A 27,931-nucleotide genomic window follows, 5' to 3' on the forward strand; every position below is an offset into this window, starting at 1 on the left:
TTCCAGAGCGAGGCTGACGCACTGACCTTCTGACGTCAGCGGAAGCGAGTTTAAAGGAGCCGCTCACAAAAAAACCCAAAGAGAAAGAGTCAGTACTGAGAGAGTGCCGCACTGTCGGGGGGTCAGTACTGAGAGAGTGCCGCACGTCGGAGGGTCAGTACTGAGGGAGTGCTGCACTGTCGGGGGGTCAGTACTGAGAGAGTGCCGCACTGTCAGAGGGTCAGTACTGAGGAGTGCCGCACTGTCGGGGGGTCAGTACTGAGAGAGTGCCGCACTGTCAGAGGGTCAGTACTGAGGGAGTGCCGCACTGTCGGGGGGTCAGTACTGAGAGAGTGCCGCACTGTCGGTGGGGGTCAGTACTGAGAGAGTGCCGCACTGTCGGAGGGTCAGTACTGAGGGAGCGCCGCACTGTCAGAGAGTCAGTACTGAGGGAGTGCTGTACTGTCAGAGGGTCAGTCTGAGGGAGCGCCGCACTGTCAGAGAGTCAGTACTGAGGAGTGCTGTACTGTCAGAGGGTCCGTACTGAGCGAGTGCTGCACTGTCAGAGGGTCAGTACTGAGGGAGTGCAGCACTGTCGGAGGGTCAGTACTGAGGAAGTGCTGTACTGTCAGAGGGTCCGTACTGAGCGAGTGCTGCACTGTCAGAGGGTCAGTACTGAGGGAGTGCTGCACTGTCGGGGGGTCAGTAACTGAGGAGAGTGCCGCACTGTCGGGGGGTCAGTACTGAGAGAGTGCCGCACTGTCGGGGGGTCAGTATCTGAGAGAGTGCCGCACTGTCGGGGGGTCAGTACTGAGAGAGTGCCGCACTGTCGGAGGGTCAGTACTGAGGGAGTGCTTCACTGTCGGGGGGTCAGTACTGAGAGAGTGCCGCACTGTCGGAGGGTCAGTACTGAGGAGTGCCGCACTGTCGGAGGGTCAGTACTGAGGGAGCGCCGCACTGTCAGAGAGTCAGTACTGAGGGAGTGCTGTACTGTCAGAGGGTCAGTACTGAGGGAGCGCCGCACTGTCAGAGAGTCAGTACTGAGGGAGTGCTGTACTGTCAGAGGGTCAGTACTGAGGGAGCGCCGCACTGTCAGAGAGTCAGTACTGAGGGAGTGCTGTACTGTCAGAGGGTCCGTACTGAGGGAGTGCTGCACTGTCAGAGGGTCAGTACTGAGGGAGTGCAGCACTGTCGGAGGGTCAGTACTGAGGGAGTGCTGCACTGTCGGAGGGTCAGTACTGAGGGAGTGCCGCACTGTCAGAGGGTCAGTACTGAGGGAGTGCAGCACTGTCGGAGGGTCAGTACTGAGGGAGTGCCGCACTGTCAGAGGGTCAGTACTGAGGGAGTGCCGCACTGTCAGAGGGTCAGTACTGAGAGAGTGCTGCACTGTCGGGGGGTCAGTACTGAGAGAGTGCTGCACTGTCGGGGGGTCAGTACTGAGAGAGTGCCGCACTGTCGGAGGGTCAGTACTGAGAGAGTGCCGCACTGTCGGGGGGTCAGTACTGAGAGAGTGCCGCACTGTCGGGGGGTCAGTACTGAGGGAGTGCCGCACTGTCGGAGGGTCAGTACTGAGGGAGTGCTGCACTGTCAGAGGGTCAGTACTGAGGGAGTGCTGCACTGTCAGAGAGTCAGTACTGAGGGAGTGCTGCACTGTCAGGGGATCAGTACTGAGGGAGTGCTGCACTGTCAGAGAGTCAGTACTGAGGGAGTGCTGCACTGTCAGAGGGTCAGTACTGAGGGAGTGCAGCACTGTCAGAGGGTCAGTACTGAGAGAGTGCTGCACTGTCAGAGGGTCAGTACTGAGGGAGTGCAGCACTGTCAGAGGGTCAGTACTGAGAGAGTGCCGCACTGTCAGAGGGTCAGTACTGAGGGAGTGCAGCACTGTCGGAGGGTCAGTACTGAGGGAGTGCCGCACTGTCAGAGGGTCAGTACTGAGGGAGTGCCGCACTGTCAGAGGGTCAGTACTGAGAGAGTGCTGCACTGTCGGGGGGTCAGTACTGAGAGAGTGCTGCACTGTCGGGGGGTCAGTACTGAGAGAGTGCCGCACTGTCGGAGGGTCAGTACTGAGAGAGTGCCGCACTGTCGGGGGGTCAGTACTGAGAGAGTGCCGCACTGTCAGGGTCAGTACTGAGGGAGTGCCGCACTGTCAGAGGGTCAGTACTGAGGGAGTGCCGCACTGTCAGAGGGTCAGTACTGAGGGAGTGCTGCACTGTCAGAGAGTCAGTACTGAGGGAGTGCTGCACTGTCAGGGGATCAGTACTGAGGGAGTGCTGCACTGCCACAGGGTCAGTACTGAGGGAGTGCTAGCACTGTCAGAGGGTCAGCACTGAGAGAGTGCTGCACTGTCAGAGGGTCAGTACTGAGAGAGTGCTGCACTGTCAGAGGGTCAGTACTGAGGGAGTGTAGCACTGTCGGAGGGTCAGTACTGAGGGAGTGCTGCACTGTCAGAGGGTCAGTACTGAGGGAGTGCCGCACTGTCAGAGGGTCAGTACTGAGAGAGTGCCGCACTGTCGGAGGGTCAGTACTGAGAGAGTGCCGCACTGTCAGAGGGTCAGTACTGAGGGAGTGCCGCACTGTCAGAGGGTCAGTACTGAGGGAGTGCTGCCACTGTCAGGGGATCAGTACTGAGGGAGTGCTGCACTGTCAGAGAGTCAGTACTGAGGGAGTGCTGCACTGTCAGAGGGTCAGTACTGAGAGAGTGCTGCACTGTCGGAGGGTCAGTACTGAGGGAGTGCAGCACTGTCGGAGGGTCAGTACTGAGGGAGTGCCGCACTGTCAGAGGGTCAGTACTGAGAGAGTGCCGCACTGTCAGAGGGTCAGTACTGAGGGAGTGCCGCACTGTCAGAGGGTCAGTACTGAGAGAGTGCTGCACTGTCGGGGGGTCAGTACTGAGAGAGTGCTGCACTGTCGGGGGGTCAGTACTGAGAGAGTGCCGCACTGTCGGAGGGTCAGTACTGAGAGAGTGCCGCACTGTCGGGGGTCAGTACTGAGAGAGTGCCGCACTGTCGGGGGGTCAGTACTGAGGGAGTGCTGCACTGTCAGAGGGTCAGTACTGAGGGAGTGCTGCACTGTCAGAGGATCAGTACTGAGGATTGCTGCACTGTCAGAGGGTCAGTACTGAGGGAGTGCCGCACTGTCAGAGGGTCAGTACTGAGGAGAGTGCTGCACTGTCGGGGGGTCAGTACTGAGAGAGTGCTGCACTGTCGGGGGGGTCAGTACTGAGAGAGTGCCGCACTGTCGGAGGGTCAGTACTGAGAGAGTGCCGCACTGTCGGGGGGTCAGTACTGAGGGAGTGCCGCACTGTCAGAGGGTCAGTACTGAGGGAGTGCCGCACTGTCAGAGGGTCAGTACTGAGAGAGTGCTGCACTGTCGGGGGGTCAGTACTGAGAGAGTGCTGCACTGTCGGGGGGTCAGTACTGAGAGAGTGCCGCACTGTCGGAGGGTTAGTACTGAGAGAGTGCCGCACTGTCGGGGGGTCAGTACTGAGAGAGTGCCGCACTGTCGGGGGGTCAGTACTGAGGGAGTGCCGCACTGTCAGAGGGTCAGTACTGAGGGAGTGCCGCACTGTCAGAGGGTCAGTACTGAGGGAGTGCCGCACTGTCAGAGGGTCAGTACTGAGGGAGTGCTGCACTGTCAGAGAGTCAGTACTGAGGGAGTGCTGCACTGTCAGGGGATCAGTACTGAGGGAGTGCTGCACTGTCAGAGAGTCAGTACTGAGGGAGTGCTGCACTGTCAGAGGGTCAGTACTGAGGGAGTGCAGCACTGTCAGAGGGTCAGTACTGAGGGAGTGCCGCACTGTCAGAGGGTCAGTACTGAGGGAGTGCTGCACTGTCAGGGGATCAGTACTGAGGGAGTGCTGCACTGTCAGAGAGTCAGTACTGAGGGAGTGCTGCACTGTCAGAGGGTCAGTACTGAGAGAGTGCTGCACTGTCGGAGGGTCAGTACTGAGGGAGTGCAGCACTGTCGGAGGGTCAGTACTGAGGGAGTGCCGCACTGTCAGAGGGTCAGTACTGAGAGAGTGCCGCACTGTCAGAGGGTCAGTACTGAGGGAGTGCCGCACTGTCAGAGGGTCAGTACTGAGAGAGTGCTGCACTGTCGGGGGGTCAGTACTGAGAGAGTGCTGCACTGTCGGGGGGTCAGTACTGAGAGAGTGCCGCACTGTCGGAGGGTCAGTACTGAGAGAGTGCCGCACTGTCGGGGGGTCAGTACTGAGAGAGTGCCGCACTGTCGGGGGGGTCAGTACTGAGGGAGTGCTGCACTGTCAGAGGGTCAGTACTGAGGGAGTGCTGCACTGTCAGAGGATCAGTACTGAGGGATTGCTGCACTGTCAGAGGGTCAGTACTGAGGGAGTGCCGCACTGTCAGAGGGTCAGTACTGAGAGAGTGCTGCACTGTCGGGGGGTCAGTACTGAGAGAGTGCTGCACTGTCGGGGGGTCAGTACTGAGAGAGTGCCGCACTGTCGGAGGGTCAGTACTGAGAGAGTGCCGCACTGTCGGGGGGGTCAGTACTGAGGGAGTGCCGCACTGTCAGAGGGTCAGTACTGAGGGAGTGCCGCACTGTCAGAGGGTCAGTACTGAGAGAGTGCTGCACTGTCGGGGGGTCAGTACTGAGAGAGTGCTGCACTGTCGGGGGGTCAGTACTGAGGGAGTGCCGCACTGTCGGAGGGTTAGTACTGAGAGAGTGCCGCACTGTCGGGGGGTCAGTACTGAGAGAGTGCCGCACTGTCGGGGGGTCAGTACTGAGGGAGTGCCGCACTGTCAGAGGGTCAGTACTGAGGGAGTGCCGCACTGTCAGAGGGTCAGTACTGAGGGAGTGCCGCACTGTCAGAGGGTCAGTACTGAGGGAGTGCTGCACTGTCAGAGAGTCAGTACTGAGGGAGTGCTGCACTGTCAGGGGATCAGTACTGAGGGAGTGCTGCACTGTCAGAGAGTCAGTACTGAGGGAGTGCTGCACTGTCAGAGGGTCAGTACTGAGGGAGTGCAGCACTGTCAGAGGGTCAGTACTGAGAGAGTGCTGCACTGTCAGAGGGTCAGTACTGAGGGAGTGCAGCACTGTCAGAGGGTCAGTACTGAGAGAGTGCCGCACTGTCAGAGGGTCAGTACTGAGGGAGTGCAGCACTGTCGGAGGGTCAGTACTGAGGGAGTGCCGCACTGTCAGAGGGTCAGTACTGAGGGAGTGCCGCACTGTCAGAGGGTCAGTACTGAGAGAGTGCTGCACTGTCGGGGGGTCAGTACTGAGAGAGTGCTGCACTGTCGGGGGGTCAGTACTGAGAGAGTGCCGCACTGTCGGAGGGTCAGTACTGAGAGAGTGCCGCACTGTCGGGGGGTCAGTACTGAGAGAGTGCCGCACTGTCAGGGTCAGTACTGAGGGAGTGCCGCACTGTCAGAGGGTCAGTACTGAGGGAGTGCCGCACTGTCAGAGGGTCAGTACTGAGGGAGTGCTGCACTGTCAGAGAGTCAGTACTGAGGGAGTGCTGCACTGTCGGAGGGTCAGTACTGAGGGAGTGCTGCACTGTCAGAGAGTCAGTACTGAGGGAGTGCTGCACTGTCAGAGGGTCAGTACTGAGGGAGTGCAGCACTGTCAGAGGGTCAGTACTGAGAGAGTGCTGCACTGTCAGAGGGTCAGTACTGAGGGAGTGCAGCACTGTCAGAGGATCAGCACTGAGAGAGTGCTGCACTGTCAGAGGGTCAGTACTGAGAGAGTGCTGCACTGTCAGAGGGTCAGTACTGAGGGAGTGTAGCACTGTCGGAGGGTCAGTACTGAGGGAGTGCCGCACTGTCAGAGGGTCAGTACTGAGGGAGTGCCGCACTGTCAGAGGGTCAGTACTGAGAGAGTGCCGCACTGTCGGAGGGTCAGTACTGAGAGAGTGCCGCACTGTCAGAGGGTCAGTACTGAGGGAGTGCCGCACTGTCAGAGGGTCAGTACTGAGGGAGTGCTGCACTGTCAGAGAGTCAGTACTGAGGGAGAGCCGCACTGTCAGAGGGTCAGTACTGAGGGAGTGCTGCACTGTCAGAGAGTCAGTACTGAGGGAGTGCTGCACTGTCAGGGGATCAGTACTGAGGGAGTGCTGCACTGTCAGAGAGTCAGTACTGAGGGAGTGCTGCACTGTCCGAGGGTCAGTACTGAGAGAGTGCTGCACTGTCGGAGGGTCAGTACTGAGGGAGTGCCGCACTGTCGGAGGGTCAGTACTGAGGGAGTGCCGCACTGTCAGAGGGTCAGTACTGAGAGAGTGCCGCACTGTCAGAGGGTCAGTACTGAGGGAGTGCCGCACTGTCGGAGGGTCAGTACTGAGAGAGTGCCGCACTGTCAGAGGGTCAGTACTGAGGGAGTGCCGCACTGTCAGAGGGTCAGTACTGAGGGAGTGTCACAATGTTAGAGGGTCAGTACTGAGGGAGTGCTGCACTGTCAGAGGGTCAGTACTGAGGGAGTGCAGCACTGTCGGAGGGTCAGTACTGAGAGAGTGCCGCACTGTCAGAGGGTCAGTACTGAGGGAGTGCCGCACTGTCAGAGGGTCAGTACTGAGAGAGTGCCGCACTGTCGGAGGGTCAGTACTGAGAGAGTGCCGCACTGTCAGAGGGTCAGTACTGAGGGAGTGCCGCACTGTCAGAGGGTCAGTACTGAGGGAGTGCTGCACTGTCAGAGAGTCAGTACTGAGGGAGTGCTGCACTGTCAGGGGATCAGTACTGAGGGAGTGCTGCACTGTCAGAGAGTCAGTACTGAGGGAGTGCTGCACTGTCAGAGGGTCAGTACTGAGGGAGTGCAGCACTGTCAGAGGGTCAGTACTGAGAGAGTGCTGCACTGTCAGAGGGTCAGTACTGAGGGAGTGCAGCACTGTCGGAGGGTCAGTACTGAGAGAGTGCCGCACTGTCAGAGGGTCAGTACTGAGGGAGTGCCGCACTGTCAGAGGGTCAGTACTGAGGGAGTGTCACAATGTTAGAGGGTCAGTACTGAGGGAGTGCCGCACTGTCGGGGGGTCAGTACTGAGGGAGTGCCGCACTGTCGGAGGGTCAGTACTGAGGGAGTGCCGCACTGTCGGAGGGTCAGTACTGAGGGAGTGTCGCACTGTCAGAGGGTCAGTACTGAGGGAGTGTAGCACTGTCGGAGGGTCAGTACTGAGAGAGTGCTGCACTGTCGGAGGGTCAGTACTGAGGGAGTGCCACACTGTCAGAGGGTCAGTACTGAGAGAGTGCCGCACTGTCAGAGGGTCAGTACTGAGAGAGTGCCGCACTGTCAGAGGGTCAGTACTGAGAGAGTGCCGCACTGCCAGAGGGTCAGTACTGAGAGACTGCTGCACTGTCAGAGGGTCAGTACTGAGAGAGTGCCGCACTGCCAGAGGGTCAGTACTGAGGGAGTGCAGCACTGTCGGAGGGTCAGTACTGAGGGAGTGCAGCACTGTCGGAGGGTCAGTACTGAGGGAGTGCCGCACTGTCGGAGGGTCAGTACTGAGGGAGTGCTGTGCTGTTGGAGGGTCAGTACTGAGGGAGTGCTGCGCTGTCGGAGGGTCAGTACTGAGAGAGTGCCGCACTGTCAGAGGGTCAGTACTGAGAGAGTGCCGCACTGTCAGAGGGTCAGTACTGAGAGAGTGCCGCACTGCCAGAGGGTCAGTACTGAGAGACTGCTGCACTGTCAGAGGGTCAGTACTGAGAGAGTGCCGCACTGTCGGAGGGTCAGTACTGAGGGAGTGCAGCACTGTCGGAGGGTCAGTACTGAGGGAGTGCAGCACTGTCGGAGGGTCAGTACTGAGGGAGTGCCGCACTGTCGGAGGGTCAGTACTGAGGGAGTGCTGTGCTGTTGGAGGGTCAGTACTGAGGGAGTGCTGCGCTGTCGGAGGGTCAGTATTGAGGGAGTGCCGCGCTGTCGGAGGGTCAGTACTGAGGGAGTGCAGCACTGTCGGAGGGTCAGTACTGAGGCTCCATTTTCCATCTCAGGTGAATGACACTATTCTTTGTGGTCTCATTGATTGCTTAAACGACATCAGTCAGAAAAGATGATCAGGTCTATTTGTGGGATCTTGCTGCCCGCAACCTGATTGTTGCATTTCCTGATATAAAAGCAAAATACTGCAGATGTTGGAAATCAAATAAAAACAGAAAGTGCTGGAAATACTCAGCAGGTCGGGCAGCATCTGTGGAGAGAGAAACAGAGTTCAGTCTGTGACCGTCCATCAGTAAGAATCCGACATTATAACAGTGGCTTCAATTCTCAGTCACTTCATTTGCTGGGATGTCCTGAAGTTGTAAAAGTTGCTATAGAAATGCAAGTTCATTCTCTATATATAAATTCAGAACTGCTGTTGGCCACTGCTGCCAAGTCCTTTGATTTAAAAAAAAATGCTGATTTAATGTTGCTCTGTGAGGAATGGAAGCTTCTATCCCAAAATGCCACAGCCAGAGACCTGATATATTCGAGTGTGCAACTGAAATGTAGATGGACCCTGGTGGGGGACAGTGTCGCTTTAAGAGGCGTCGGGATGTCATAGCGGAAGGCGTTCCACCCTGTTGTGACACGTCGTTGCCACAGACACCAGGAGCCAATGACAGAGTGTGGATCTGTTTATAGCGCCGGGAAGCTGCGAAGTGCAGCCGGAAATAGCAGCTCAGCAGCATGAGTTCCGTGGCCCTGGCAAGGTAGGGCAGGAGGGGTCGGGGGCTGAGGGGCAGGAGGGGTCCGGGGTAGGAGGGGTCCGGGATTGAGGGGCAGGAGGGGTCCGGGATTGAGGGGCAGGAGGGGTCCGGGATTGAGGGGCAGGAGGGGTCCGGGGTCGGAGGGGTCCGGGATTGAGGGGCAGGAGGGGTCCGGGATTGAGGGGCAGGAGGGGTCCGGGATAGGAGGGGTCGGGGGCTGAGGGGCAGGAGGGGTCGGGGGCTGAGGGGCAGGAGGGGTCCGGGATTGAGGGGCAGGAGGGGTCCGGGGTAGGAGGGGTCCGGGATTGAGGGGCAGGAGGGGTCCGGGATTGAGGGGCAGGAGGGGTCCGGGATTGAGGGGCAGGAGGGGTCCGGGGTAGGAGGGGTCCGGGATTGAGGGGCAGGAGGGGTCCGGGGTAGGAGGGGTCCGGGATTGAGGGGCAGGAGGGGTCCGGGATAGGAGGGGTCGGGGGCTGAGGGGCAGGAGGGTTCCGGGGCTGAGGGGCAGGAGGGGTCCGGGGTAGAGGGGTGGTGTAGGGGTGGATTCGGGGCTGGGGTCCAGTGGGCTGGGGCAGGGCACCAGGTGTTGGAGGAGACCCACAGTGACACCTGTTGCCCTCTGTTTCCAGCAGCTTATAGTCAGTCACTTTGTGCCCAGTCAGAGGACACTAACTGTAAATCTGCATAAAACCTTAGATAATCCGATTTGGGAAAGGAATTTTCCTACCAGCTCCTTCCCTCACACTACCTCTTGTCACTGAGCACACAGATCTCTCTCCGCTCCATGCATTCATTCTTGCATCAAGATGCCGTTTTAGTTGGGTGCTTTTCAAATGCAGCGCAACACTGAGCTGTGAGTATTATAGGCTGTGAATATATGGGTCCAGGGTCTGGGACCTGCCTTGCTGGATCCCCACATATTCCTCATTGAGAGCAGCTGAACGTCCAGTCCTCAGCATGTTTATTTTAGGAGTAGGTGAAGGGTAAGGAGATCAATGAAGTGAGCGAGTGGGGGAGAGGATGATTCAGGCAGAAGTGATGCCAAACTTGGATGGTGAAAGGCTGTTAGTTGTTGGAGCAAGGGAGAACCTAGAGAGGGAGATCCGCACCCCTCCCGAGGTGCTGGAAAAATGAGTTGAGAAGATGGTGAGGGTGTGGTGTGGTGAGGGGAGGAAGGAGGAGTAGTGAGGTCATTGACCGGTATGAAGGGGTTAACAGATTACTGGGAATAAACTCATGAAATATTCCAGTCTCTCAGTAATCGCTCTAAATCCGATGGTAATCGTCACCTTGTTTACTATTTGTTTAGGAAAAAATATTTTCTACATTTTTGGTTTGAGTTTAAACTTTAAGCATAAAATCCTCAACCCTGTCTGTTATACTCGTGGCAGTGACATCCCTGTGATATCACACTCCACCAATCACAGTCACACTGTCCCCCTGGGTTTGAAATGATAATATGCCCATTAAAGGGCACCTATTTGCCCTCTCTGTCTGTACTTTCTGACCACACATATTCCCAATCCCAGCCGGGAGTAAGTGGGAGCTGCTCTCTCCTCCTTCACACATGGACACAAAGCTGTTTGCTGGAAGGGGTCACAGAGTTGTGTTTGAAGGGGAACAGTAAAGGTAAATCTCTAAAACGAAATGGAGGATTGAAAGTTTAAGCATTGTGAGATCCTTGGGACTAAAGTCTCCTGACAGCTGGTGCAGTGTCTAATCTGCTTAAACTGTCAGTTCCAATCTATCCGCTCCTTACGGAGAACCTATATCTCCACATCCTCTCACCATAATAGGCTGATGTGACTAAGAGTACTGACCAGATGGAGGGGCGTTCGCTACAACTTGTGCATTGTTGTCACGATGATTCGTGTGCGCATTCTGGCAGCTGCAACCCTTCAGTACTCCTCGACCTTCCTGCTTTCTTGCTGCTGTCCAAGGCTTGGCTCCCTATTAGATAAGCCTACAGCTTCCCTCTGTGCTTCTCTTGGGATTCCCCAAAGAGCTCATCAAGACATTCTGCGCACGCTCATTACAAGCAGCAACACAAATTGCCCCATCCCATTCTGTTGTCGACCTTCCTACCCAGTGAGCCCACTGGGGGCTAATCTCCTTGCTCTCCAGCTCACCTCCCACTGCTGACCCTGTTGACTCTGGCAGCAAAACTTCTATCACTGCATTTCCCTCTAGAATATCTATTCACTTGTGAACAAGTCTCTTTACATCCATGAGCTTATTGTGGATGATTGCATCGACATCATGGCCTTAACAGAAACCTGGCTGAGGGGTGATGACACTTTGTCACTTAATGAAGCCTCCTGCCAATACCATTGTGATGGCAGTGTGCTGTTTACCAGCAAATCACACCTTGGCTTGACTCCCTGCTCCTCAAGAACTTTTTGTTCCTTCGAGCTTCTGACCTTGTTCCTCATCTCCATTTCTTTAATTCCATGGGATGCAGATGTGAAAGGATATGGTGGACAACTGGTTTAGCCATCCACTGCTAGATCTGGCTGGACCAAATGAAACACTGTCGGGTCCTGTTCTCATCTGCTAAAACTGCTCACTATCCCAGGATCATCCTGGAATGCAAAGATAACCCATGGCTTTTCTTTCTGCTCCCGCACCGTTACCTCTGGTGTCCCCCAAAGATCTATCCTTGTCCTCCTATTTCTCATCTACATGCTGCCCCTTGGTGACGTCATACAAAAACACAGTTAATTTTCACATGTATGCTGAAAACAACCAGCTCCACCTCACCACCACTTCTCTTTCGACTCCTCCACCATTGAGAAATTATCAGACTGCTTATCTGGATAAGCAAAACTTTCCTCCAATTAAGTATTGGGAAGATTGAAGCTGTCGCTTTCAGTCCCCACTCCAAACTCTGTTCCCTAGCTACCGACTCCATTCCTCTCCCTGGCAACAGTCTGAGATTAACCCTGTCTGTTCACAAACTCTGGTGTCACATTTGAACCTGAGATGAGCTTTCGACCTCACATTTGTGCCATTGCTAAGACACCTATTTCCACCTCTAACATTGCCCGTTCCTGTTCATCTGCTGCTGAAATCCTAATTCATGTCTTTGTTACCTTTAGACTTGACAATTCAATGCACTCCTGGCTGGTCTCTCACATTCTACCCTTTGTAAACTTAACTCGCACCAAGTCCCGTTCCTCTATTACCCTTTTGCTCACTGCTCTACATTGGCTCCCGTTCAAGCCAAGGCTTGATTTAAAAATTCTGATCTTTGTTTTCAAATCCCTCCATGGTCTCATCCCTCCCGATCTCTGTAATTTCCTCCAGTCCCGCAACCCTCTGAGTTATCTGTGCTCCTCTAATTCTGGCCTCTTCTGCATCTCCGATTTTAATTGCTCCACCATTGGTAGCCGCACCTTCGATTGCCGAGGCCCCAAGTTCAGGAATACCCTCCCGAAACCTCTCTCTGTCTCTCTCTCTCTCTCTCCTTTTAAGATTCTCCTTAAAATTCTTGACAATTAAAATCTGCTAATGTAGCTCAATTTCAGATTTTTAATAATATAAGAAATATGAGCAGCAGTAGACCATTCGGCCCCTGAGCCTGCTCCACCATTTAATACTATCATCTGCATCAATTCCACTTTCCCGCCTGCTCCCCATATCTCTTGATTCTCTGAGAGAAAATGTCTATCTCAGCCTTAAATATACTCAACAATGCAGCATCCAAAAATTCACAACCTTCTGAGTGAAGAAATTTCTCCTCATTTCTTCTTTTTTCTTTCTTTTTTTCTGTTGGGCCTCCTTATCTCGAGAGACAATGGATACGCGCCTGGAGGTGGTCAGTGGTGTGTGGAGCAGCGCCTGGAGTGGCTATAAAGGCCAATTCTAGAGTGACAGGCTTTTCCACAGGTGCTGCAGAGAAATTTGTTTGTCGGGGCTGTTAAACAGTTGGCTCTCCCCTTGCGCCTCTGTCTTTTTTCCTGCCAACTACTAAGTCTCTTCGACTCGCCACATTTTAGCCCCGTCTTTATAGCTGCCCGCCAGCTCTGGCGAACGCTGGCAACTGACTCCCACGACTTGTGATCAATGTCACAGGACTTCATGTCGCGTTTGCAGACGTCTTTATAGCGGAGACATGGACGGCCGGTGGGTCTGATACCAGTGGCGAGCTCGCTGTACAATGTGTCTTTGGGGATCCTGCCATCTTCCATGCGGCTCACATGGCCAAGGCATCTCAAGCGCCGCTGACTCAGTAGTGTGTACAAGCTGGGGATGTTGGCCGCCTCGAGGACTTCTGTGTTGGAGATACGGTCCTGCCACCTGATGCCAGGTATTCTCCGGAGGCAGCGAAGATGGAATGAATTGAGACGTCGCTCTTGGCTGACATACGTTGTCCAGGCCTCGCTGCCATAGAGCACAAGGTACTGAGGACACAGGCCTGATACACTCGGACTTTTGTGTTCCGTGTCAGTGCGCCATTTTCCCACACCCTCTTGGCCAGTCTGGACATAGCAGTGGAAGCCTTTCCCATGCGCTTGTTGATTTCTGCATCTAGAGACAGGTTACTGGTGATAGTTGAGCCTAGGTAGGTGAACTCTTGAACCACTTCCAGAGCGTGGTCGCCAATATTGATGGATGGAGCATTTCTGACGTCCTGTCCCATGATGTTTGTTTTCTTGAGGCTGATGGCTCTGAGTGAAGAAATTTCTCCTCATTTCAGTCCTAAATGATTGACCCCTTATCCTGAGACTGTGCCCCTGTGTTCTAGATTTTCCAGCCAGGGGAAACAACCTCTCAGTATCCACCCTGTCAAGCCCTTTCAGTATCTTGTATGTTTCAATGAGATCACCTGTCACTGTTCTAAACTCCAGGGAGTATAGGCCCAATTTACTCAGCCTCCCATCATAGGACAACCCCCACATCCCAGGAACTAATCTGGTTAGGGCGGCGCAGTGGTTAGCACCGCAGCCTCACAGCTCCAGGGACCTGGGTTCGATTCTGGGTACTGCCTGTGTGGAGTTTGCAAGTTCTCCCTGTGACCGCGTGGGTTTTTGCCGGGTGCTCTGGTTTCCTCCCATAGCCAAAGACTTGCAGATGATAGGTAAATTGGCCGTTGTAAATTGCCCCTAGTGTAGGTAGGTGGTAGGGAATATGGGATTACTGTAGGGTTAGTATAAATGGGTGGTTGATGGTCGGCACAGACTTGGTGGGCTGAAGGGCCTTTTCAGTCCTGTATCTCTAAATAAAAATAAAATAAAAAATAGTGAACCTTCGCTGTACTGCCTCCAAGGCAAGTATATCCTGCCTTAAGTACAGAGACAAAACTGCACACAGCACTCCAGGTGTGGTCTCACCAAAGTCCTATACAACTGTAGCAAAACTTCCTTATTGTAATAAATGCCACCATGCCATTTGCCTTCCTAACTGTTTGCTGTACCTGCGTGCTAACTTTCTGTTTCCTTGTGCAGCATTCGTAACAAGATGGATGAATTGATAGCATAAATAGAAATAAATGGGTATGATATGATAGACATTACAGAGACAGACCAAGGCTGGGAACTAAATACTCAAGGCTTTTTGACATTTCGGAAGGATAGGAAGGAAGGAAAAGGAGGTGGGGTGGTAGCTCTGTTAATAAAGGATGAGATCAGTACAGTAGTGAGAAATGATCTCGACTCGGAAGATCAAGATGTAGAATCAGTTTGGATGGAGACAAGAAATTACAAGGAAAGATGGCACTGTTTGGAGTAGTTTATAGGCCCCCTAACAGTAACTGCACTGTAGGACCGAGAATAAATCATGAAATGATAGAGTTTGTAAGAAAGCTACTGGAATAATTGTGGCTATTTTTAAAATCTTCATATAGATTACACTAATCAAATTGGCAAAGGTAGCCTGGCGGATGAGTTCATAGTGTATTAGGGACAGTTTCCTGGAACAATACATTCTGGGACCAACCAGGGAGCAGGCTATTTTAAACTTGGTGATGTGTAATGAGACAGGATTAATAAATTGCCTCATAGTAAAGGATCCTCTAGGCAAGCATGATCATAACATGATAGAATTTCACCATTCAGTTTGAGCGTGAGAATTATGGATCTGAAACTAGTGTCTTAAAACTTAAATAAAAGCAATTACAAGGGTATGAAGACAGATTTGGCTAAAGTGGACTGGGAAAATAAGTTCAAAGGAAAGACAGTAGAGAAGGAGTGGCAGACACTTAAGGAGATATTTCATAACTCTCGACAAAGATATACTCCATGAGAGACTATGAGAAGGATGCATCATCCTTTGCTAACGGAGAAAGTTAAGGATGGTATCATTTAAAGAAAAGGCAAACAATGCTACAAAGAATAGCGGTAGGCCAGACGATTGGGAAAAGTTTAGAAACCAGCAGAGGATGACTTAAACAAAATAAAGAGGGAGAGATTAGAGTATGAAAGTAAACTAGCAAGAAATGTAAAAATACAGTAAGAACTTCTACAATTATATAAAAAGGAAGACAATAGCTGAAATAAATGCTGGCCCCTCAGAGAATGAGACTGGATAATTAATAATGGGAAACAAGGAAGTGGCAGAGACTTTGAACAAATATTTTGTATCTGTCTTCATGATAGAAGAGACAAAAATAATCCCAAGAATAGTAGAAAATCAAGAGGCAAAAGGGAGGAGGAACTTAAAACAAGCACCATCAGGAGAGAAAAAGTAGTAAAAAAGCTAGTGGACTAAAGGCTGACAAGACCCTTGGACCTAATGGCCTGCATCCTAGTGTCTTAAAAGAAGTAGCTGCTGAGATAGTGAATGCATTGGTTGTAATCTTCGGAAATTCCCAAGATTCGGGAAAGGTCCCAGCAGATTAGAAAACCACAAATATAACACCTCTACTCAAGGAATGAGAGAGACAGAAATCAGGAAACTATAGGCCAGTTAGCCTAACAACTGTCATTGGGAAAATGCTGGAATCCATTATCAAGAAAGTGGTAGCAGGACATTTAGAAAATCATAATACAATCAGGCAGAGTCAACATGGTTTTATGAAAGAGAAATCATGTTTGACAAATTTCTTTGAGTTTTTTGAGGATGTAACAAGCATGGTGGATAAAGGGAAACCAGTAGATGTTGTGTATTTGGATTTCCAATAGGCATTTGATAAGGTGCCACATAAAAGGTTACTACACAAGATAAGAGCTCATGGTGTTAGGGATAATATATTAGCATGGACAGAGGATTGGCTAACAGGAAACCGAGAGTTGGGATAAATGGGTCATTTTCTGTTTGGTAAACTATCTGGTGGAGTCCCACAGGGATCAGTGCTGGGGCCTCAACTATCTATGATCTATATTAATGACTTAGATGAAGGGACTGAGTGTATTGCAGTCAAATTTGCAGACGATACAAAGATAGAGTCATAGAGTACTTTACAGCACAGAAGGAGGCCTTTTGGCCCATCCAGTCCATGCCAGCTCTCCCAGAGTTATGCAGTCAGTCCCACTCCTCCGGCTCAATCCCTGTAGTCCTGCAAGTCTATTTCTCTCGGGTGGTCGTGATCATTTCGGCTTCCACCACCCTTGAGTTCCAGGTCAATACCACTGGCTGTGTAAAAAAAAAAAAAAAGTGCTTCCTCATATTCCCCCTGCATCTTTTGCCCAGAACTTTCAATCTGTGTCCCCTAGACCTTGTACCATTTGTTAATGGGAACAGTTTTTCCTTGTCTAACTTATCTAAGCCTGTCATAATCTTGTACATCCCTATTAAATCTCCCCTCAATCTCCTTTGTTCTAAGCAGAATAAAACCCCAGCTTTTCCAACCTAACGTCACTAAAATCCTCCATCCCTTACTACTCGCTTACTATTTACATACTGGCAGAAGACCTTTGGGTTTCCTTTTATGTTGACTGTCATTCTATTCTCATTTTCTCTCTTTGCCAATCATCTTCCTCTTCACCTCCCCTCTCAACTTATTTTATTTGGCCTGATTCTCACTTGAAGAATTCACCTGACATGCATCATACACCTTTTTTTTGTTTCATCATCATCATCTCTATCCCCCTTGTCAACCAAGAAGCCGTGTTCCTTGTCTGCAAAGAGATATTGATCGGTTGAGTGAGTGGGCAAAAATTTGGCAGATGGAGTATAATGTGCAGAAATGTGGTTGTCCACTTTGGGAAGAATAGAAAAGCAGGATATTATTTAAATGGAGAGATTCTGCAGTATGCTGTGGTACAGAGGGATCTGGGTGTCCTCATACATGTATCACTAAGTTAGCATGGAGGTACAGTAAGTAATTAGGAAGGCAAATGGAATGTTGGCCTTTATTGCAAGGGGAATGGAGTATAAAAGTATGGAAGTCTTGCTACAACTGTACAGGACATTGGTGAGACTGCACCTAGAGTACTGTGTACAGTTTTGGTCTCCTTACTTGAGGGATATACTTGCATTGGAAGCAGTTCAAAGAAGATTCACAAGGCTAATTCCTGTGATGAAAGGGTTATCTTATGAGGAATGGTTAGGCCTATACTCATTGGAGTTTAGAAGAATGAGAGGTGATCTTATTGAAACATATATAAGATTTTGAGGAGCTTGACAGGGTAGATGTTGAGAGGATGGTTTCCCTTGTGGGAGAATTCAGAACTAGGGGGCACAGTTTCAGAATGAGGGGTCTCCCATTTAAGACGCAAATGAGGAGGAATTTCTTCTCTCAGAGAGTCATTCATCTTTGGAATTCTCTTCCCCAGAGAGCAGCGCAGGCTGGGTCATTGAATATATTCAAGGCTGAGATAGTCAGATTTTTGATCTACAAGGAAGTCGAGGGTTATTGGGGGCAGCAGGAAAGTGGAACATAGGAGCAGGAGTAGGCCATTCAGCCCTTCGAGCCTGCTCTGCCATTCGATAAAATCATAGCTAATATGTTTGTGGTCTCAACTGCACTTTCCTGTCTGCCTCCCATAGGTTAAGGCCACAATCTGATCAAAAAACTCTAATAAATTTGTCAAACCGATTTGTCTGATTTACACTCCTGTGAAGTCCTTTAGGACATTTTAGTGTGTTAAAGGCACTATATAAATGCAAGTTGTGTGTTTGCACCCTTGGCCTGCATCTTTTTTTTCTATAATATGATGGGAAGTATCCACTCCAACCCTCAGGTATTGTCATGATAATAAACTAGACAAGTGTGTGTCTGAGCAGTGTCTCTTAGTAGTAACTATGTTCTCTCTGTCTCTCTGTTTCCAACTTTGCACTGGATCCCAGGGCTGAGAATTCTTCAGTTTATTCCACAACGCTCCCAGGGAGGTAAAGTATCATTTCCTTTCTCCTATTTTTACTTTTAGGTTTTTTTCCTTCGTTTTAGATACAGTTCATGTCACAAGCCTGAATTGTCAATGTTGGGATGGGGAAAGGTTTGTTCCCTTCCACACTTCTGAGCCCGAATCTGTGCAGGTCTGAGCTCTGTCGCTGGTTGTGATGTGTGAACTGATGTCTCCTGTTTCTCCCCCCTCCCCACAGTGTTATGGATGAAGATGGTGAGAGCCTGCGACGACAGAGGCTCGACAATCAGGTAGGGGACTGACAGAAGCTGAGTGGGGGGTTTGTGATCATTAGGATATTTAACACTAAATTACTCGTCCCAGAGCTCACCACATGGTTGGTGCAGCACAGAAAACTCAGAGGAGATTGGAGTCAAAGTGGGACAGTGCAGAGCCAGCTTTACTCAGTATCTAACTCCGTGCTGAACCTGTCCTGGGAGTGTTTGATGGGGACAGTGTAGAGGGAGCTTTACTCTGTATCTAATCCCCGTGCTGTACCTGTCCTGGGAGTGTTTGATGGGGACTGTGTAGAGGGAGCTTTACTCTGTATCTAACCCCGTGCTGTACCTGTCCTGGGAGTGTTTGATGGGGACAATGTAGAGGGAGCTTTACTCTGTATCTAACTCCGTGCTGTACCTGTCCTGGGAGTGTTTGATGGGGACAGTATAGAGGAACAGAGAAATATTGCTTGATTGTCCTCTTTTCCCAGTGGAATCTCTTAAAACAGAAACAGAGACGGAAGCGACAGGACATCCTGATGGTTCAGGCAAACCCAGATGCTAAGGTGAAGCCAAGGCAGCCAAGAAAAGCTGATGAGCAGACATCCCCGTTCAAAATCCACAGCATTAACGTGCTGACAGGTAAACAGCAACCAGCTCTGCACACACACAAAAATCACTGAGACTATGTAATAAGGTTTCCAGGAGGGCTGCAACATTCCCAAGTTGTCTCCGAGTCGCTCGGGATATAAGATTATTATGCCAGATGCTGCTGGGAACAACCCAGGAGAAAAGGATTTTTGCCACCTTCTGATTATAATGTAGGTTTGGAATTGTTTCTCAGACTGGGGACCAGAGGGAGGGGCTTCAATGGGGAATTGGGAAATTGAGGGATAGAATTTGATGGGAGAGTTCGGTTACTAAGTGATCAGATTAGAAAAGAATCAGTAAAGGTTCAGTTAGGGCAGAGTCAGGTAGTTAGGAATAGTTAGCAATAATTTATTCCAACAGCTGGAATGCTGTGCCTGGAATGCTGTGCTTAACCAGGATACTGGGCTTGTTTAAGGAACAGGGGGATGATTGGGCTGATATTCAGAGAGGATGAATTGAAGTAGATGGAGGGCCTTTTTCAGCCATGTATTGAGCTCCATGACCTGATACTGAGAGGCTAAATGTGTAATTAGCAGAGGTGCAAAGAGATCAGAGGGGAAGTGTGGGGCAAACAGGCACATGGTCAAAGAAAACAAACTGAGAGGAGGGGAGCTACTGGTGACATGTCCTTCTCTTTGATAATTCTCCTTTTCTCTCTCTGAAACCTTCCTCACAAAGACTTCTCCTGCAAGATCCCAGTAGAAGAGATTCCCAGCACTCAACTCCAGTTAGAGTCATTTGATAATGGCGACAGCTCATTAGTGGACCGAGATGTTCGTGACATTGCTAAAATCAACAAGGAACAAGTGTGGAATCTGAGAAAAGGTAGGGAGGAGGGAGACAGTGGGATCAGGTCACATTGTAGAGAGTCAGCATGGTAATGTCTGGGATTTGCGAGTAGAATTGGGAAACATTGATGGAGGGCAGTCTTGTACTGGAGGTCAAGGTGTGCTGGATTAGGTGGGAATTAAACCGTTTCCGGGTCATTCCCAGTAGGAGGTGCTGAGCTAGATTAAGAAATTAGTATTGTGTTGTCAGGGTCGGGGTTCAGTTGGAGTGAGATTGGGTCATTGGTCAGCATCAATTTTAGATGCAAAGCAGATGTGACCCCAGGACTGGCTGCAATACTGCACAGGCCAATGAAGAGAGAAATGCACAGCACAACAGCTGGAAGTTCACTTTCAACTCAACAACTGGAGCTGGAATCTCAGTCTGCTGAGTGTGCTGGGTATCAAGCCCTGGGAGCAGAGTCACAGACTCTCGAAGAGACGGTGATCATGTTTCATAACTGTGAGTCTGCATTAAAATCAAGCACACACAGCAAGCTGCAGCAGCTGGGACTGTGAGCACAAAGTCAGATGTGATGTTATCCCCCTCCCCTCCCCATTCCTCTTAACCAACCCATCCCTCTCAGCACAGTCTCTGGATGTTGTGTCTGTATCACTCGCTCTTGATTTCTCTCTGCCTTTTACAGATGTACTGGATGTTGCTGTGGAGGAACTGGAGGTGAATGGAGCAGAAAACATTCCTTTCGAACCGAGAGAAGTGACAGCGGCAAAGCCACAGAGAGAGGACAAAGGTCCGACAGGCGGAAAACAACTGAAATAAAGATTAAAGATTGATTGATGACAGTGTGTTGGAGGAGGAATGTTCTTCCTGATAAGTTACTCTGCACAGTAATCAGGTTGACACTGTAGAATGTAGATGGTCACAGATTAGTAAGCACACAATAATAACCTTTATTGACACACAATTAACAGCAGACGTTGTGACAAAACCTTGTGCATTTTAGCCAGGAAATTCAAACTATGTTACAGTCCTGAACTCAGTTGCTCAAAACTTCAAATTCCAAAACTTAGAAGTTAATTTTACTAAATCCAAGAGACTTCAAGGCAATCTGATTAACCCTTTCCTTCCAGTGGCCCTTGGCTTCAAAGCTCAGGTTCCTCACCTGCTCACTCGCTGTGGGGGGAGAGAGAGATCCATACACTTCTGCAGAAAGCTCTGGGACAGAAATCTCGAGAGTGATCCCGGTGGCGGGAGGGATCCCGGTACCGAAGAGGATCCCGGTGTCAGGAGTGATCCCGGTACCGAAGAGGGATGCCAGCGGCGGGTGTGATCCTGGTATCGAGTGATCCCAGTGGCAGGAGGGATCCTGTTAACGAGAGTGATCCCGGTACCGAGGAGTGATCCCGGCGGCGGGAGTGATCCCGTTACCGAAGAGGGATCCCGGCGGCGGGAGTGATCCCGGTACTGGAGTGATCCCGGTGGCGGGAATGATCCCGGCGGCGGGAGTGATCCCGTTACCGAAGAGGGATCCCGGCGGCGGGAATGATCCCGTTACCGAAGAGGGATCCCGGCGGCGGGAATGATCCCGTTACCGAGAGGGATCCCGGCGGCGGGAGTGATCCCGTTACCGAAGAGGGATCCCGGCGGCGGGAGTGATCCCGTTACCGAAGAGGGATCCCGGCGGCGGGAATGATCCCGTTACCGAGAGGGATCCCGGCGGCGGGAATGATCCCGTTACCGAGAGGGATCCCGGCGGCGGGAGGGATTTCTCACCCTCTCTCTCTTTGTCTCACTCTGTTTTTGCTGATGATCTTTTGCACTTTGTCCAGAAGTATTGCAGGATGATCGGAAGGACTTGGCCCCGGGTGTGGTCGTCAAACTGGAAACCCCTTTCAAGGTGAAACCACTAACAGGAGCAAATCGTGAGAAAAGACAGAGGCGGAAAGAAGGTGAGAATCTAATCACTGACAGAGTTGGAGGAAAAACTGCAACAATTCTCCCCAATGATAATAAATAAAAGCAAAATACTGCAGATGCTGGAAATCTGAGATAAAAACAGAAAGTACCGGAAATACTGAAAATAAAAACAAGAAACGCTGGAGATACTCAGCAGGTCTGGCAGCATCTGTGGAGAGAGAAGCAGAGTTATGGGTCCTTTTCTGGTTGGCAAGATGTAACTAGTGGGGTGCCACAGGGCTTGGTCCTCGGGGCCCCAACTATTTACAATATATATTAATGACTTGGATGCAGGGATAGAAGGTACTATAGCCAGATTTGCAGAGGACATTAAAATAGGTGGGATAGTAAGTTGCAATAAATTAATAAGAAATTTACAAATGGATATGGATAGGTTAGGTGAATGGGCCAAAATTTGGCAGATGGAGTTTAACGTGGATAAATGTGAGGTTATCCATTTTGGTTGGAAGAATAGAAAGACAAATTATTATTTAAATGGAGAGAAACTTCAGAGTGCTTCAGTGCAGAGGGATCTGGGTGTCCTCGTGCACAAATCGCAGAAAACTAGTATGCAGGTACAGCAGGTAATAAGGAAGGCAAATGGAATTTTGGCATTTATTGCTAAAGGAATAGAGTATAAAAGTAGGGAAGTGTTGCTGCAACTGTACAAGGCATTGGTGAGACCGCACCCGGAGTATTACATACAGTTTTGGTCCCCTTACTTGAGGGCGGATGTAGTTGCATTGGAGGCAGTTCAGAGGAGGTTCACTACATTAATTCCAGGGATGAGGGGTTTGTCTTATGAAGAGAGATTGAGCAGTTTAGGCCTTTACTCTCTAGAGTTTAGAAGAATGAGTGGAGATCTAATTGAGGTATATAAGATGATTAAGGGGATTGACAAAGTAGACGTAGAGAGGATGTTTCCTCTGGTGGGGTAATCTAGAACGAGAGGTCATAGTTTTAGGATAAGGGGTAGCAGATTTAAAACAGAGATGAGGAGAAATTACTTCTCTCAAAGGGTCGTGAGTCTGTGGAATTCACTACCCTAGAGTACGGTGGATGCTGGGACATTGAGTGAATTTAAGGAGGAGATAGACAGATTTTTAATTAGTAATGGGTTGAAGGGTTATGGAGAATGGGCAGGAAAGTGGAGTTGAGGCCGAGATGAGATCAGCCATGATCATATTGAATGGCGGAGCAGACTCGAGGGGCTGAATTGCCTACTCCTGCTCCTAATTCTTATGTTCTTAACGTTTCAGGTCAGTGACCTTTCATCAGAACAATAATAACAGAATAATAAATGTCTATTTATGTGTAGATGCTACATTCAGATTATCGAGTGGTAACTGAGAACTGCAGTTCTGAACCGAGTCTGTGTGGACAGTCCTGACCATCCTAGTCTCCTCACAGCACTGGGTTATTGCTCTGGCAGAGTTAACACTGCTAGATTGATGCTCTCTGATTGGTGAGGGCTGCACTGATAGCTGATTGGTAAAGTTCACTGAAAGATGTGAAATACAGTGCGGAGAGAAGTAGATACAGCTGTAGGTAGCGAGTGAAGCTGTCACTGTACAGCTATCAGACTCTCTCAACATCTAATCCTGCCAATAAATCAGAGATCCGGCTGCAAACTCCTTCTGTATGTTTCTGCTTCTACCTATCATTTGATGTGTAAGTAAAACAGATTCAGTAGTTTGAGCCTGTGAGAATCAGTGTGCCTGCCTTTCAGACTGGCCTCCACATGATAAACTGTAACTCCTGTACCTGCAGTACCCCAGCCTATACTGGAATGTACCACATCCTAGTCCCCATTTACTCCCCCCCCCTCCCCCACTACCACTGCCAGCACCGCGGGTGATAGGACCCTCAACCGTGCACACTCTTTCACACACTTCCACTCTCACCTCTTCCCCTCCTTCCCAGAACCATGATAGGGTTCTCCTTGTCCTCACCTTCCACCCCACGAGCATCTGTAAACAACTGATCAGTCTCTGCTATTTCCGCCACCTCCAACGTGATTCCATCACCAAACACATCATTCCCTCCTCTTTCAGCATTCCAAAGGGACCGTTACCTCCATGACACCCTGATCCACTCCTCAATCACCGCCAACACCCCCTCCCCTTCCCATGGCACCTTTCCATGCAAGCACTGGGGATGCAACACCTGCCCTTTTACCTCCTCTCTCCTCAAGGTCCCAAATACTCCTTCCAGGTGAAGCAGTGATATACGTGTACTTCTTTCAATTTAGTATACTGTGTTCGCTACTCATGATGTGATGTCCTCTAGGCTGGGGAGACCAAAGACAGACTGCGTGATCACTTTGCAGAACACCTCTATTCAGTATATAAGCATGACCCCAAGCTTCTGGTTGCCTATCATTTTGTTTCTCCGTTTCGCTCCCACTCTAACCTCTCTGTCCTCCGTCCTCTACACTGTTCCAATGAAACTCAACGTACACTCAAAGAACAGCACTGATCTTTCAATTAGACACTTTTCAGCCTCCAGGCTCATCATACGAGATTTGATAGAGGTATTCAAAATCATGAGAGGTTTGTACAGAGTAGAGAGACAGAAACTGTTCCCATTGTCTGAAGGATCCAGACTAGAGAGCACCGATTTAAGGCGACTGACAGAAGAAGTAACAGCAACATGAGGAAACACTGTTTTATGCAGCGAGTGGTTAGGATCTGGAATGCACTGACTGAGACCGTGGTGGAGGCAGATTCAATCAAGGCTTTCGAAAGGGAATTGGATGATTATCTTAAAAGGGACTAGGTGAGTTGCTCTTGAGAGTTGGCATGGACATGATGGGCTGAATGGCCTCGTTTTGGGCTGTAACTGTTCTATGATTTTATGACCTCTGCTCCGTTTTTGTTTTTTGATAGCAGCTGTTGGTAATGATTCTGCTTTTCCCATTTACACCTCCTCTAGATGCATCTTTTGTCCCATTATCACCCCCTTTTGCCTTGTACCATCATCCCTTTTGTCATTTAATCTCTCTGTCTTCCACTCTATCATATTGATTTTAAATTAATTGTGTTTAAATGTATGCACGTGGTGGGTATTAACTGGGATTCATTTTTGCCCCTAGAAATAGGAACAGACTGAAACTGTGGTTGTTAGATTGGGAGGTACATGCTGATAATGCGTATCTCCGTAAATAAATGTTTATTAAAGTGTGTAAAGATTGGCTCCAGTTCTGTCCTTCACCACTTAGCTTTCTGGTGTAGAAGACACTCACCTTCCCTTTTGGTTCTATCCTCCTCTCCCTCCCTTTCCTCCCTCTCTACTCACTTTAAACCTGTTACATCTCTCTGTTTCTCTCTCCACAGATGCTGCCAGATCTACTGAGTATTTCAAACATTTTCTGTTTTTATTTCAGATTTCCAGCATCTGCAGTATTTTACTTCTGTGTAACATTGTGTCCTATTTCCCATGGTTCCCGCAGCCTCTTTTTGTATATTTATGCTATCATTAAATTCTGCATCGCTATATTTAACTTGTTCTGTATCGATCTCTCATTGCTTCCATGAATCAGAATTCCCAGTGTCTGAAACTCCAATTTTGGACCCAAAGTTCAGCACAGATTCCTCGTCACCCGGTGCCTCCCGAACAGTGAAGAAGAAGAAACCAACATGGACAGGTCTGCATCCAACAGCCAGTCGCTCACCCCATGTGTTGTTCCTGTCACCACACACAAACATCAGTGCTTTCCCCACACTTCTCCTCTCCTGATTCTCACTGGGGTACGGGCCTCACACACACTGACTCTCACTGGGGTACGGGCTTCACACACACTGACTCTCACTGGGGTACGGGCCTCACACACACTGACTCTCACTGGGGTACGGGCTTCACACACACTGACTCTCACTGGGGTACGGGCCTCACACACACTGACTCTCACTGGGGTACGAGTCCCACACACACTGACTCTCACTGGGGTACGGGCCTCACACACACTGACTCTCACTGGGGTACGGGCTTCACACACACTGACTCTCACTGGGGTACGGGTTCCACACACACTGACTCTCACTGGGGTGCAAACTTCACACACACTGACTCTCACTGGGGTACGGGGTCCACACACTCTGACTCTCACTGGGGTACGGGTTCCACACACACTGACTCTCACTGGGGTGCAAACTTCACACACACTGACTCTCACTGGGGTACGGGGTCCACACACTCTGACTCTCACTGGGGTACGGGGTCCACACACACTGACTCTCACTGGGGTGCAAACTTCACACACACTGACTCTCACTGGGGTACGGGGTCCACACACTCTGACTCTCACTGGGGTACGGGGTCCACACACACTGACTCTCACTGGGGTGCAAACTTCACACACACTGACTCTCACTGGGGTACGAGTCCCACACACACTGACTCTCACTGGGGTACGGGGTCCACACACTCTGACTCTCACTGGGGTACGGGGTCCACACACACTGACTCTCACTGGGGTGCAAACTTCACACACACTGATTGATGGTCTGCTATGTCTGTGACTGACGTCCCTTCTTGGTGAGGTGTCTGGACGGAGTGTGATTGCAAACAAGGGGACACTTTGAGTTTGACTTGCCTTGATGCGGAGCTGGAATTAACGCCGTCCTGTCTAATTTCAGGGGGTGATGAGATTGAAACCGTCCAGCAGCAGCTACAGGAAACTGAGGACAAGGTTGGGATCTTCACAGTGGGCGAATTGAATGAGGATCAAGAGGACACTGTTGCTTTGTCAGTCTTAGTGATAAGCAAGAGGAGGGCAAATATAAAAGGTGTGGAGATTTCTGACCATGTAGATGGGTGATATTTATTTGAAAATTATTGCTTTTCCTGTCCATTCCCCACCTCCTGACCACTGCCCGCCCGCCCCCCACCGATTGACACCTGCCCAAAGGAAGCTTGTTCTCAGCCCTCGAGTGAATACTGCCTAGACAGGGGAATCTTTCAAGAATCCCAAGAGTGAAACTGTTCTTGACAATTTCAAGCTCCCCCCACCCCTGGTAAAAGTTATGACTCCCTCTCCCTGGCTAAAGGTTGTGACACCCCACCCCCGCCGGGGTAAAGGTTATCCCTCCCCTCACCTTGCCAGGTTAAGGGAGGGGGTACGTTGTGAGACTGTGTATAATGCACTTAGAATTCTAACACTGTTTCACCTCGAGCAGAGAGGATGTTGGATTCTGCATCCCGAGCACCCATCATTGAGACAGGAGTCTGTGCTGAGGAGATGGTGGGGTCAGATAGTGGGCTGCCCACTTTTTGAAGCACCAATGGTTCAATCAGGTGTTTGGGACACAGTTCAAGGGCCTCCTGCTGGTTTTGGTGTTAGTTTTACAATCTGTCCAAGTCAATTTTCCACAGCTTTTCCAGTGTTGCTTCACCCCGGACTCAGCAGCATTACCCTCAGTGTCAGGATCTTTCTCAAGCATCAGCTCAAACCTGCCTGTGAAACCCTCAGAACTGAATCATCCATATAAGCTAATGGGTGGGGGTGCCTGTGACACCTGAGACCCAGTGCCACAAGGATTGGGACAATGAGGTTAAATGGATTGTATTTGGGGATTGGCAGTTGAAGTGGGGGCAGTGGTTTCTGTACACTGGGAGGGGGGAACAAAAAGGTGTCAACAGGCTGAACCCCACCCCTGATCACTGGGAGTATCCACCAGGCAAGGGAAGGGCAGACATTCACCATGCTCCAACAACACTTAGTAAATCGAGTAAGATTAACTTGAAATTGATTTCTGGTGAAAATATGAAATCTGATTAAATCAGTAGGCTGTGTTTTGATTGGGGGAGTATTCACATTATGGTGACTTGCCTCATTTAACCTGGCTCTCAGTTGTTGCAGAGTCAGACAGCACTGTGCCTCGATCTGATGACCCTCTCAGTCTCTGATTCATCACAAACAACAAACTTGTATTTAACAATTTTTTAAAACAAGAACAACTTGGATTTATATAGCATCTTTAATGTAATAAAATGTTACAAGGCAGTTCACAAGAGCATTATAAAGCAAAATATGATACCGAGCCACATGAGATATTAGGGCAGATGGCTAAAAGCTTGGTCAAAACGGTAGGTTTTAAGGAGCAGTTTGAAGGAGGAAAGTGGGGTAGAGAGGTGGAGAGGTTTAGGGAGGGAATTCCAGAGCTTAGGACCCAGGCAGCTGAAGGCACAACCACCAATGGTAGAGCGATGAAAATCGGGAATGCTCAAGAGGCCAGAATTAGGGAAGTGGAGAGATCTCAGACGATTTTGGAGCTGGAGGGGATTACAGAGATAGGGAGGGGTGAGGCCACGGAGAATCTTGCAAACAAGGATGAGAATTTTAAAACTGAGGTGTTGCTTAACAGGAACCACTGTAGGTCAGTGAACACGGGGGAGACAGGGGAACCGGACTTGGTGTGAATTAAAACAA

General features: G+C 50.2%; 1 protein-coding gene and 1 long non-coding RNA gene across 9 annotated transcripts in view; both read left to right on the plus strand.

Annotated features, from left to right (window-relative positions):
- The window catches only part of LOC137353506 (uncharacterized), a 691,250-nt gene that overhangs the window by 21,492 nt on the left and 641,827 nt on the right, over nt 1-27,931 (plus strand). The window lies entirely within an intron of this gene.
- Nucleotides 8,511-27,931, plus strand: part of LOC137353499 (tubby protein homolog) — a 33,349-nt gene continuing 13,928 nt past the window's right edge. For 2 of the 8 annotated variants that reach the window (XM_068019851.1, XM_068019857.1), the window contains exons 1-9: nt 8,511-8,606; nt 17,832-17,873; nt 18,087-18,138; nt 18,597-18,747; nt 19,435-19,581; nt 20,231-20,335; nt 21,375-21,494; nt 25,043-25,147; nt 26,139-26,288. In XM_068019851.1, coding sequence (XP_067875952.1) covers nt 8,584-8,606; nt 17,832-17,873; nt 18,087-18,138; nt 18,597-18,747; nt 19,435-19,581; nt 20,231-20,335; nt 21,375-21,494; nt 25,043-25,147; nt 26,139-26,288 — 895 coding nt within the window. In that variant the 5' untranslated portion in view covers nt 8,511-8,583. Of the gene's footprint in view, nt 8,607-9,180; nt 9,457-17,831; nt 17,874-18,086; nt 18,139-18,596; nt 18,748-19,434; nt 19,582-19,864; nt 20,047-20,230; nt 20,336-21,374; nt 21,495-25,042; nt 25,148-26,138; nt 26,289-27,931 lie in introns of those variants that run through there. The other 6 variants (XM_068019853.1, XM_068019852.1, XM_068019856.1 and 3 more) reach the window with 6 other exon arrangements.

This window comes from Heterodontus francisci, chromosome 41 (genome assembly GCF_036365525.1).
Source record: "Heterodontus francisci isolate sHetFra1 chromosome 41, sHetFra1.hap1, whole genome shotgun sequence".
NCBI lineage: Eukaryota > Metazoa > Chordata > Chondrichthyes > Heterodontiformes > Heterodontidae > Heterodontus > Heterodontus francisci.